The sequence below is a fragment of the Pipra filicauda genome, unplaced genomic scaffold, assembly GCF_003945595.2.
Source record: "Pipra filicauda isolate LSUMZ 115617 unplaced genomic scaffold, ASM394559v2 scaffold117_size3949168_pilon, whole genome shotgun sequence".
NCBI lineage: Eukaryota > Metazoa > Chordata > Aves > Passeriformes > Pipridae > Pipra > Pipra filicauda.
The window spans coordinates 2,617,545-2,629,820 of record NW_024103629.1 but is presented as its reverse complement, the minus strand read 5'-3'; the positions used below and the strand labels follow the sequence as shown (position 1 = coordinate 2,629,820).

General features: G+C 33.8%; 1 protein-coding gene across 4 annotated transcripts in view; it reads right to left on the bottom strand.

Moving 5' to 3' along the window:
- Positions 1-12,276, bottom strand: part of DYNC2H1 (dynein cytoplasmic 2 heavy chain 1) — a 161,963-nt gene that overhangs the window by 147,288 nt on the left and 2,399 nt on the right. For all 4 annotated transcript variants that reach the window (XM_039385508.1, XM_039385502.1, XM_039385505.1 and 1 more), the window contains exons 2-15: positions 11,223-11,393; positions 10,146-10,281; positions 9,710-9,828; positions 9,008-9,152; positions 8,001-8,233; positions 7,628-7,762; positions 7,418-7,531; positions 7,109-7,220; positions 6,842-6,966; positions 5,209-5,384; positions 3,591-3,786; positions 2,469-2,564; positions 540-692; positions 331-429 (exon numbers count right to left, since the gene is read on the bottom strand). In XM_039385508.1, the coding sequence (XP_039241442.1) occupies positions 331-429; positions 540-692; positions 2,469-2,564; positions 3,591-3,786; positions 5,209-5,384; positions 6,842-6,966; positions 7,109-7,220; positions 7,418-7,531; positions 7,628-7,762; positions 8,001-8,233; positions 9,008-9,152; positions 9,710-9,828; positions 10,146-10,281; positions 11,223-11,393 (2,010 nt within the window). The remainder of the gene's footprint in view (positions 1-330; positions 430-539; positions 693-2,468; positions 2,565-3,590; positions 3,787-5,208; positions 5,385-6,841; positions 6,967-7,108; positions 7,221-7,417; positions 7,532-7,627; positions 7,763-8,000; positions 8,234-9,007; positions 9,153-9,709; positions 9,829-10,145; positions 10,282-11,222; positions 11,394-12,276) is intronic.

Sequence of the window (12,276 nt, the reverse complement as noted above, 5' to 3'; positions counted from 1 at the left end):
ATCTGTACCAATTTCTTTGTTTTACCTTGCATTAATGGCTCAGACATAACTGATCTACATTATCTAAGGTTTTCCCATTTCTTCATCTAACACGTCATTGACCAAAAGTTCTCCCATGACTAGTGTGAGATCAAAAAGATTGCCTTCCTCCTCCTCATCTGAGATTTTACCTCACACCTGACATTAACCAGTACACAGTTGGTTTTCCTGACCCAGCTAGTAACTCCTTAATCAAAATTAATTCAATCATGCCATGTTTGAGTCTTTTAATTTTGATTACTGTTGAAAAGTCAAATGTTCACAGTTTGCAGTATGGTAATGAAACCGTGCCTGTGACTCGAGGCTGGCAAAACCAGTTCTGAGCTCCTGGAGTCCATCTTTCCAACGCTGCTGCTGCCGAAGTAGATCAATATTCATAAGCGATATAACCTGTTAAAAGAATTTTAAGGAATAATAAACATACTCATCACCATGTAAATGAAAGAAAGGGTTAGGTAAGCTATAAGAGACACAATTTCAATTTCATATGGAAAATGTACCTTTTCAATGAAGTTTGTGTGCCACTTCCTTAGTTTTCTATTTTCAGTGGAAAGCCGTTCAGCAGCAGCTTGAAGTTTTTGGATATAAGCTTCCAGTTCTCTGGGATTATCCCATGTTATTTGAGCTTTTCCTCCAGGACCAGATTTTGAATGCTTTAAAAACATACAAACTTTGTCAGATTTATTCACAAATATAGTCTACCAGCTAGCATACAGGAAGTGATAATATGAGAAAGTAAAAAATGGAGGACCTTCCTTTCCCTAACTGCATTAGAGACAAAATAATCTGGCAAATCACAGACACGTAGGCATAGCATTATAGCTACATCAATGCACTGGGGAAGGATTAATGACAGACTCTTAACAGAGTTTGAAATAAATTAACTTATGTTGAGACTTCTGCCCCACAAACATAAGCAGACAGCTCAAGATGAAAGGAAATCTTAAATTTTTCTCTTTGTTCTGCACAGACCAAAACCAAAAATGTGACACTAATAATTGCTAATCAACTTCATCTGTTTATCATTAAATATTTTTTTTTTAAATTACAGTGTAAAACTTCACATAAGCAGATTTGGGGAATTTCATTTCTCTGCGCTTTTTATCAAGGTTTTGGTGATTTTATGCAGTAGAAAATCAGAAGACAAAAGCATCTGAAGTTCCAGAGCTAGATCTATTCCTAAAAGATACAGGGCAGAAATCACATTAAATAGGAGAGTACGTTGTGGTTTTGAACACCTGTGCACCATCACTATCTTAGGGGTTGCACACTGAAAGAATCTGTAGCATAATCTATAATAAGCTAAAGCAAAACTTAACAGATAGTTTGGGAACTTTTTCCAGGACACTTTTGAATCTACAGTTTGGTTTGCAGTCTTCACCATTTTTTATGAAGTAATCCCAACGCAAGCATCCCTTCTACTCCCAGCCCCAGTTCTTATAATCTGTCTTGCAAAACGTTTCTCAGGAGTGAGTTTCCAATTGTTCCTGTAATGCTTGCTCCGGCGGCACCGTTCTCCAATACAGAGTTTATGGGCATGTTATAATTCATGAGCCATTCTCACATTGTAAGAGCATTAGAACAGGCTGGAGTGCTTGAAACTAATCAAAACCAGTAAACTGAAATTCATTATAGACATGCTTCTCCAGACATAAAATAGAGATATGTTGTAAAAAAAATGTGGATTGTAGTAATGGTCATATTGTCCCTTCAAAGCAGAAAAATTAAAATAAATAAAGTCCTCCAAATTGACCCAAATTCCTTAAAGGAACCTAAGGATAGTGAACTTCCTAGCAAAAAAGAAAAGAAAAGAAACACTATTGTCAGAGCAACTATATTATTTTGGAATACCAGCCCACTGTAACAAACTGCATGTATAAGTCAATAATCAGATAGATGCACAGATTCTTTGTTCTTAGCCTAAAATAAAAACTAGCTGGCTACTTCTAAACTGCTCAAAACACAAATTAGAGATATTCAAGAGAATTACAAAATCCAGAGAGGTTTAATAATAGATAAAACGGTGAAACCATTCCTTAATACTAATTTATCTCCAGAATAAAGCATATGCCAATCTTATTAAACAGATCAAAATATATTATTTAGAACAGCTAACACAGGAGTTATGTTACCAACTATTAAGGAATTGACCATATCATAGATCAGATGCAATTCAAACACTAAAAATAATTCCTGAGAGAGTATATTATGCTAATATCCAAGTTAAAAAGGAGTAAGCAGTTGTTTAAATGACAATATATATTAAAAAAAGGCCAAATGATTTCAATAAACATTAATTAAACAGGTGGTGTTGATTGAATGGGAAGGCTACAGTTAAAAAGTCCAGCAATCAACACAGAAAAAACCAGCACATAATAAGAACAGATACCATTGAAATTAAAAATACAAAAAGAGGATAATTCTTTCACCTTAATTATCTGTTCAAATGCTAGAGCAGACTGTAACATCATTGGCTTCTGACTCTTAATCATTTGTTGATCAATAGAATTATAAAAATGTGCCACCTGTAAAAATAGAGATTAAATGTACAAGAACAGATAAAAATATTTGTATGCAAATAATTGTAACCCAGAACATTCCTGAAAATATTGCCCAATCAATCTCATTAAGAAATGAGAACTAACTACACAAGTAAAATATTTAGAAATATATACATATAATGCTAATGTGGTTCTATCTTCTTCTAGTAATGAATTCTAATAGAAAAAAGGCCGCTTCTTACACATCTGAGGTGATTATGCTTTACCCTAAGTGAAATAGGTTCAGTCTCTGATTTGTTACAAGTGAATTAGTTCCATTATTTTATGCAAATGTTGGCATCTAATGCCATTTCAGAGACCTTCACGTATCAATGACATCCGCCAGAATATGACACAAGCTAAAAATATCTGTTTACTTCCAGATGGACAGCTGCAGTAAGAGGTATACCCTACAGCTTGCTTTAGTTGTCTACACATAGACATTGAATGCCTTTTGACATAAGTAAGGTTTCTACTTGGGCATCTGTCAGTGATCCAGATGTGTGGGTATCTTGCAGGTCTTATGTCATCTCTGCCTTAGCTGTACAGGTATCTCAGCTATCAATGACACCTCATGTGAATAAAAACTTTCGTAGCATTGAATGCAATCAAAAAAATACACCACCCACTCCCCCCAAAAAACCTACACATATTTCCATTAAAATACTTATTAACATATTTTCAGTTGAAAACTAGCAATGGTGAGGACAAGTCGCTTCATTTTATGACATTTTCCTTCAGTCACAATATCAAAAACTGAGACTAAAATCAGGTGATCAATTAATTACTTATTTTTGTATATTCATGCAGTAACTTCACACAGCTTTAATACTATATTTCAAAAGAAGATACATTCTGAAATAGTAAAGCATTTCTTTACTTTTGTTTTCTTTTATGGACTTAGCTAATTTGTTCAAGAAACCACAAAGACAGAAAAGACAGCAGTCTAGAAAAGTTCCACGAACTAAAGCTGGGAAGTCAGAACACGAAGTTATTAATTTAATCTTATACCTGTTTAAGGATGACTGCCTGCTTGCAGAACTTTTGTGCAGTGTTTGCAACATGCTGTATCTTAGTTGGTATAGCAAATCCAAGTGTTGATAGCTGACGTACTTCTCTTAAGAGAGTCACCAAACGATCAGAATAAAGTATATTCAGTGTTCCAGAAATGTGATCCAACTCCATCACAGGGCTATTAGCTTGGATACTGAACCAAAATAAAGCAGATTACTGAATGTAATGTGATATTTATCCATTCTTAGATGCATTTTATCATAATAAACTATTCTAAAAAGCTTGATGTCACTCTATTATGTTTTTCCACACTTATTAACATTTTAATTTACTCAGAATTTTTTCCAGTAACCTTTCTTTTAATTCAAAGTCAATGAAGACAATAAGAAATTAACAATGCCTATTGGTTTTGCTTACAGAGTCCTTCTGGTTTGTGACAATAGTTAACGTGTAACTCACAACTAGACAGTATTTCTCAAATACACTGTATCCATCATAATCTCTCAAGCAGGCACTTTACAGGCCCCAGTCTTCAGCGTTGCAAAGGGAGAAAAATAATCTGAGGGAATCAGTCCAAGAACCAGGACTTGTATCAGTAAAGCACTCTGATATATGCAACCAAATACTAATAAGAACATCAGCCTGTCTTCAGATTTTACTTCATTTTTTTTCTACTTTAGTAATGCTTCTACTACCATCCTTCAAGGCTTCTTTCATAAAAACTTCAGCTTTACTCATTTTTTCTTTTTTTCTCATCTTTTTTCTAGTTTCCATATCCATTGTATTCCCCTTTTTTAGTGAGCTACCTCTTTTCTTGTCCTTTTAATCACATGACATCTTTTAAAATATCACAGTAACAAAATTTTATGGTACTAATAAAATTAGATGGCTCCATTATATTGGAGTTTATATATAATTATATTAGAGTGCTGAATCTGGTTATTTGCCATACTTGAGCATTTTTCGTAAAATAAAAGTTTGCACATAAGTATCAACTCCTTATCCTCTGAAACTGTAGACAAACTCTTTCCAAACGAAGTTTGCAACACAAGAGATTCACACAGAAGCTATGTGGCCAATGAACTAAAACAAAAATTGTTATAATATATTTTAATATCCCATAAAGAAATGTCATTATTTTGGGGAACATAATTCATGAAGTTTAAACAGATTTGCTTAGTCTTCTTTAATCTGTCCTATTTAGACTGCAGAATTTCTTGTGAATAACAATTAAGTTGTTACTCTACATGTGTCATCTGTATATCACAGCTATTCTCTAATCTCATCTGGTTTCTACACATAATCACTATATGGTTTACAGTGGATAACAAGTAATAACAGCAAGCAAACCAAACATGTCTTTCATTCCAGATGCTAACAGAAACCGCAGGATTTGTTATTAACACTGTCCTTTATACTTCACCTTACCAACCAAGACTGGTAGGATAATGAAATTGTCATAAATTCTTCTATTTTGTTTTTCCATTCATTCTCAATTCTGTATTTTTTTTAAATCTCCTTTGTTGAGTTCTAATGAATTACACCACACTACAGATTTCATATTTAATAAACATAATTTATTTAATAAACATTATTTAAACAAGAATGTATTTACCAAAGTCCTGACTTGGAATTTGATAATTCTGACTGGATATTCCTAGACCAGTCATCAAACTGTTCTTGTTCATACACTTTTAACTGTTCCAGAAAAGAATCTGCACTTCGATGAAAAGTTTGAAATCCAGATAAGTCAGACAGAAGGGCCTCTGCCAGCTTGATAGCATCATCCACCTTAAACACAACCACAAAGAAAAGAAGCTTAACTTCCCAGTATTTGATCAGAAAAGAAAAATCACCACAATAAAAATCACTATTACAAAACATCCAAGTGGGATGAAAAACTGATTAAAATTGAAAAAAAGAAGTGAATCCTGACTTGTGTCCCAGATGTTCAAATTCTCATTACAGTAAATTGGGTCTGAATAACTTGTCCACCACAGGTGTCTACCACTATTAAGATACCTCAGAGTATCCCATCTGGTCTTCAGTTAATACTCCATAAAGGTACAGATCTCCCATGAGTCCATTGTATCTAAAAGGCCCATGACAGTACTCAAAGGTATTTGAAACAGAGTTTCACATCTGTGTGTGGACAAATTAATCAAAATCCCAGTCAATACAATCAGTGGAGATTTGAGAGCAACTTAAAAATTTAGCACAACCTACATCAGACATAAAAGTGATACATGTAAGCTGAGCTAAGTCTTCGGTAGACCAAGCAGAAAAAATAAACCTGAGCTGCTGATGTTCTCTTTGCAAGGGACATAACAAAGTAACACCTTTAATACCTCCATCCCTTGTCATGTTCAGCTGAAATGGGCCCTGAAGATTTCTGCAAATCACAGGTAAATGATAAAAAACTGGGGTAATAGTACTGGGTTAATAGTTATTCTGGGATAAGTAACTTCTGTTCTCATTAAAATCTATAGTTATTGTAGATGGCACTTCTGTTCACAAAAAGCATTTTGCTTTTCACGGGTCAATGCTTTCCAAAAAATATTCAAAGTTTCCAACTAAAGTGTAAATACAAACTAACAAAACCAACATAAGTCGGTCAAATATGTTTTAAACACAATCTGTTGTAAAAGAACACTGAACTGTACATTTACTTTTACTGTAAAGTAAAAGTTTTACTGTCCATGCAGTAAATTCCCCAGCAGGCACAAACTCAAAATGCACTACTAAGAAATCCCTTCAATTTCAAGAGGACACTACACAGGTTGGTAATAACAAGTGAGAATTATGATGTCAGAATCTGGCTACCTATGAATCCTAAATACAATTTAAATATGCAAACAGGAAGGTAAAATTTAACAAAAATTCATCCTCTCTGAGGTTTTTTTGGTTGGTCGGTTTTGGTTTTGGGTTTTTTGGGGTTTTTTGTTTCTTTTGGTTGGTTGGTTGGTTTGTTTGTGGGTTTTTTTGTTGTTGTGTTTTGTTGTTGGGGTTTTTTTTCAAAAAAAAATTAAGTCATAAAAGTAGACAGCTCAGTTTATTATAAAAAGACTGTCTTCTGGGTCTATTAATAAAATTCAACTTAGCAAGTAGCACCATTGAGAAAGAATCTTGATTATGCAACTCTTGGGAAGACCACAGTTTTTCTGTGTGGAATTCCCCACAAAAATGTCAAATACCATGCCCTACATTCTATGATAATACTGTCTCTAAACAGTAGTGGAATCTGTTACCTTCAGTTCCAGCTGCCGTACCCACACAATATTATTGACAACTTCAGAAAGGTTCTTGCCTGACAGTGGTCCAGAAACATCACCAGGTACACCATGGCATCGAGTTTCAAAGTCTGTCTGATAGTCTAATACAAGCAAAAGATTCATTAGTCCAGAAATCTAACAGAACAACCTTAGTTGTAGTTATAAAAATATAATAGTTATACTGACATAATTCAGGAATAAAGGATCCTAGTATTTGCAAAAAAAAAAAAAGCAATTAAATACCTTTGACATAATCTTGAAGTCCTGCCAGCAATGTTTCCCTTTCAAAAAGCAATTCTTTGCTTATATTTGGATGCTTTATCAGTTCCTTATGTTTCTGAAATATTTGAAGAAGCTGGAATATGAAATTTTAAAGAAATTATTGCTTTCTACTGAAAAAAAATGAACATGTTCTGACACTACTGATTACTGCTGCTTATAAGTAGTACTGTCTCTGGTTCTAAGCATTTATTCCTGTGCTCTAAACTCACTACTTAAGAATTCAATAACTTGATCTTCAGGAAAATTTTCAGACTACAAAAATACCCATACCTGCTGAGGACTGTCCTGAATTTCTGAAATAAATTTCTTCAATTTGCTTGCTATTTTTTGTTCTGCTGGTGCAATAATTCTTTCATACTGAACGATGGCTGCTTTCCATAATGGCTAGAGATAATGAGTTCACGTTAGTTTAGGACTATCCATATACATCACAGAAAGACACAGAAAAAATGAGAATAAATTAAAAATTAAGCATTATACCTCTGTGTAAGGATTGTAGTGTACAGGATTTAGGCCAGTAAAGGGTTCAAACACTTGAGCAGGATGTAAAGAATTTTGTTCTCCAGCTGGCAAAAAGAACGTAAGTTTTTCATGCAGTGTTCTAACAGTTAGCACCTATGGGGAAAAAAGTATCTGATATATCCAAAGTTGTTCTACATAAAACTTACATTTAGAAGTACCAATCTCTCTCCTTTTTACAAGAAACTTTTGAAAGGCTCAGGCAAACATAGATTATGGAATGCTATCTGACTCTGTAAAGATTATAAAAGTGTTTAACTCTCTTTTTTAACTTGAAACAATATTGTTTAATTCTGTGTCTAATGAAACTGATCTCTGTAATTGAAATCTCTACCTCATCAAGACGTTTGCCAAGTTTGGCTAGCAATTCAGGGGAATATTTCTCATTTTTCCATGGATGTAGAGTATAACGTTGCCACAGCTGTCCAGTTAAGTATTCACAAGCTGATACCCACTGCTCACAAATCAAGATGCCAGCCTTTATATTTTCTTTAACACTGTGAAAAGCATCCTCCCACAAATTCAAAGCTGCTAATTTTCTCTGAACATATCTACCTAGTGAGCCACCTAGAAGACAAAAACCATATAGAAAAGCAAGATGTTATGTTTGCTTAAAATAATTACTATGCCACATTCCAATTACATTTTTAAAAAACTAGTGTAATGTCTTGATTTCAAACCACACAAATGTACCAATAACAGATTGTTTTAGATTCAACAGATCTCTTGAATATCTCTGAGTTAAACAGAGGTTACTCCAATATCAGAAGCTGATGGATTTGGATTTTGAATTCCACACACAAGCACCTGTCCTTATCAGCAGTAATGGCAGTACCTGACTTCCCCCTGCAATCCTTGCCCTCATGCACACACACATCTGGTAGCAGCAGACAAACTCACTGCCTATTGCCTGTCCCCAAAACGTGGGGCTGCTGTTGAGGGAATGAGAAGAAGCAACTTGTCTGCACATCCTGCTCTCATCTCCACAAAGACGAAATCAACCTTTAAATGGGGGTTTATGTAAATAAATTTTCTCCTCTGAGAGAAAGACAGGGAGTGCAACAGAAGTATGACAAATCTACTTCACCAGCAGAAATGGATCCACCTCCATCTTCTTACTATCTATCATCTTCCCAAGCATGTGTGAAGGCATCTACCAGAACTGATTGAATTATTGCATACTAGAAGGCAAATAATATTCATGGATCATAATTATAAGAAGTAAGCACCTTAATGCTGTGGGCTATTACTGGTGCCTTTACAAGGAAGAAGGCTTTTGCTCAAGGAATCATTCTACTTTTTCTCAACTGTTCATTCAATAAAGACTGCATAAAGGTTTACCTATTACATCCAAGAGATTATGCATGCGTGACTGTGGATAAGGATCATGTTCTGTTTGTCTCCACACACCATCAACAGTATCCTTGGTACTCTCCACCAAATCCACAGCTTCAAATAATGATAGAGTATCCAAGTTGTAATAATCCTAGAAAAGAAAATGCCCCTTAATATGTTTACTTTGCAAGTATAATTGTAGAAACATTTATAAGTTTCTGAAGCTGGCAAGCGGTATAGTTTCCTAGGGTTTATTGCATAAAACAATAGGTCATAATCCTCTTAAAAAACAAGCATTTGTGTAAGTTTATTCATGTGAAGAATTCATTGATATCTGAAGCATTGTTCAAGAAAGCATTTTATGGGTGCTAAAATTTTTGCATGATAGCACTATTATTGTCCTTTTTATAACCTTATGAGTTGATCTCTAGTTCAAAAACTGTAGAATATTGTTGTATTTCTACAGCAGATCTTAGTATTCAATGGTCAAATCTGTTCCCAATTACATGTTGGCATTCCCACGCACCACTGTCACTACAAACTACATGAATGTCATTTAAAGTAAAATTTTGCCTAAGAAAAAATAACCAAATAGTTATATACTCATATATTTAAAAAGAATGTACATATACTGACATAAATTTCAGGGGAAGAATATTTTTTACTAAATCTAGAAACATATCACCGATTGCACAAAATAAAACATACTTTTGCAATGTCCTCAAATAGGTCTTTAAAATATGAAGCTCTCTCTTTACTACACCATTTACTTCCATGACGAGCACATTCTATCCAGAACTGAAATTCATCTGTTGGTGTAAGTATAGCTGCAAATAACAACAGAAAATATTTATATATGAAATAAATTGATTGTTATAAAATATTTTCAGTCAGAACATCCTTTATAAAGCAGGCTTTTACTATGTAGTTATGTAAATATCTTTCAACTTCTGATTCTGACTAGATACAGTGTAAAGGTCAACTCTGGTCTCTTGGTATAACCATCACTAATTCCATCTACTAACCACAGCCTGCTCTACTTCACACTATGCAGTCACTGGGAAGTCTAAAAATTCAACTAGTAAATAAATTATTTACTCCTAATTTAAAATTAATTATAAAAAGATATAACTGCAAAACAAACCTTGCACATCATCTTCACAGAATTTTGTTCCTGTATAATTAGGATCTGATCTTCTGAGAGCAGTACTCAAGCCAGCTTCAAGTTCACTTAAAAGTTTCTGGAGTTTAGGATCAAATGTTTTACTCCATCTCTCATCCTGTAATGAAAATTTCAAAAATTGTGACTCACATGATAGAGTAATTACTATTTTCCTCCCATTAATCTTAAAAGAAAAAAAAAATCAGATTAAGTAACCAACCACATGGTGGGACAATGTAATAATATTTTTTTTCTTAAAGTCTTCATTTAACAATTCAGAATAATACTGCAGAAAAAACATTTCTAATCACAAAATCAAGTCAGTTGTTGGCTTTATAAAGGCACTCTGAAAATGAGTTCAAAATTATTTGTTAGTTAATTGTCCTAAATAAATTTGGACTACTATAGCATAATCTGGAAATTGCTAGAATCAAATACGAAAAGTTGCTGTGTTTTTCTAACATTATTTTACTAACATTCTCACATACAATAAATTAAAAATATTTAAGTGCTGAAACTCCACTTGTTCAGCTTATGAAATACAGTGGCCATAGTTTTTCACACAATATTCTTCAATAGAACAGAAGAAAAAGTCACCGAAAATTTAAAAAAAAGCAAAAACTATGAAAAATGCAGGTGTAAAAATTAACCTAGAGTCTAGTGTACCTATCTGCCACTTATTAAAGAATCACAGTATGCATGACACAGACCCATGCATTTCATACAAACTCCAAGAGTATCTAAAAACAAGAAAAGGACACAAGGCTGGCATTACTGTTGGAAAGGAGGTAAAGAGTTATTTTCTTCATTAACCACCCCTGCACAATGTATTCCATGCTTCCAGTCAGGCATATGTATGACCAGAATCCTCCTCTCCTCCTTACTGATAGGAGGTGAAGTACTTTCTATAACTTAGAAATAACAATCACCCTTGTTTAACCTCTTAAAATATTTTGGTTTTAAAACATAAAACATTTAGTTCAAAATTAGTTAACATCCTATGGAATTTCAATGTCTCGGTATAAACCCACAGAACATTTAAATTGGTATATTGCTCACCTTCAGTAACACTGGTGCAAAAACTTGACGTACAGCTTGATAAAGGGTGTTAATTGGCGAATTTAGCATAGATGACACAAGAATATTACTATGAAGATTATCTTCTGTAATTACATCAGGTCTCAGCTTAAAGAACACCAACACGTTATTCTCTGAATCAGTAGCCTCAATCTGTAATAATCAGGAAGACAGGATTTGTTTAGAAAACTGTCAGTGACTGCATATTATACTAAATCATGTACACCACTTACACAAACAATTTGTATCAAGAAAAAAATATAAAATATCATATTACTCCCTTTGGGCTCTGATAACATTCTGGTAGTATCTGATTTGCACAGAAAATTAAAATTTTTATTATACTCATTTCTGAGCCCATAGGAACCTGACTTCCAACATCAAACACATAAAGCCTCTTTCAGCATATAATGTCTGTAAATACCATATTTTCTTACTCTATTTTGAAAACTCCACTTCCCACTTTCTGTAGACAAAACAGAAAGTCTGTCTTGTGCCTAGAGAAAAACATACATATTTTTTAATTGTATTTTTATGCGACACACCTTTGGGAATATTTTTCTAAATATTCTAACTATTCTGTATTGTTCTCCTGAGTTTGTAAATACGTAACTCTATTGCAATTCATTGATTTCTCAAGGATAGAGAAAGGTATGGTCCTTCATTAGTCATCAGTCACAATTCATGTTCCCTTCACAGCCCAATTTATGGGTAAAGTTCCAAATGTTGCCATAAATCAATTACTGAAACGATTTGTGGCTGAGGAGAATTCATAAAACAGTAAAATATTATTAAACATTTGATAAATCAATAGCAAGAAGATATGCAAGCTGAAATCCCAAATTCTGCACAATTATAAACATCTGTATACTCTTTTCTGTTAAAAGAAATGGAGGGATAGGAAGAACAGCTTTCAGTTTTACTGAATAGTATCAGTTTTTGCTGGTCCACAATTCACATGTTAAGGACACATTACACTCATCTTCAGTGCAGAAAAGATCTGTCACTGACATAACGGACACCACATCCCTGGTCT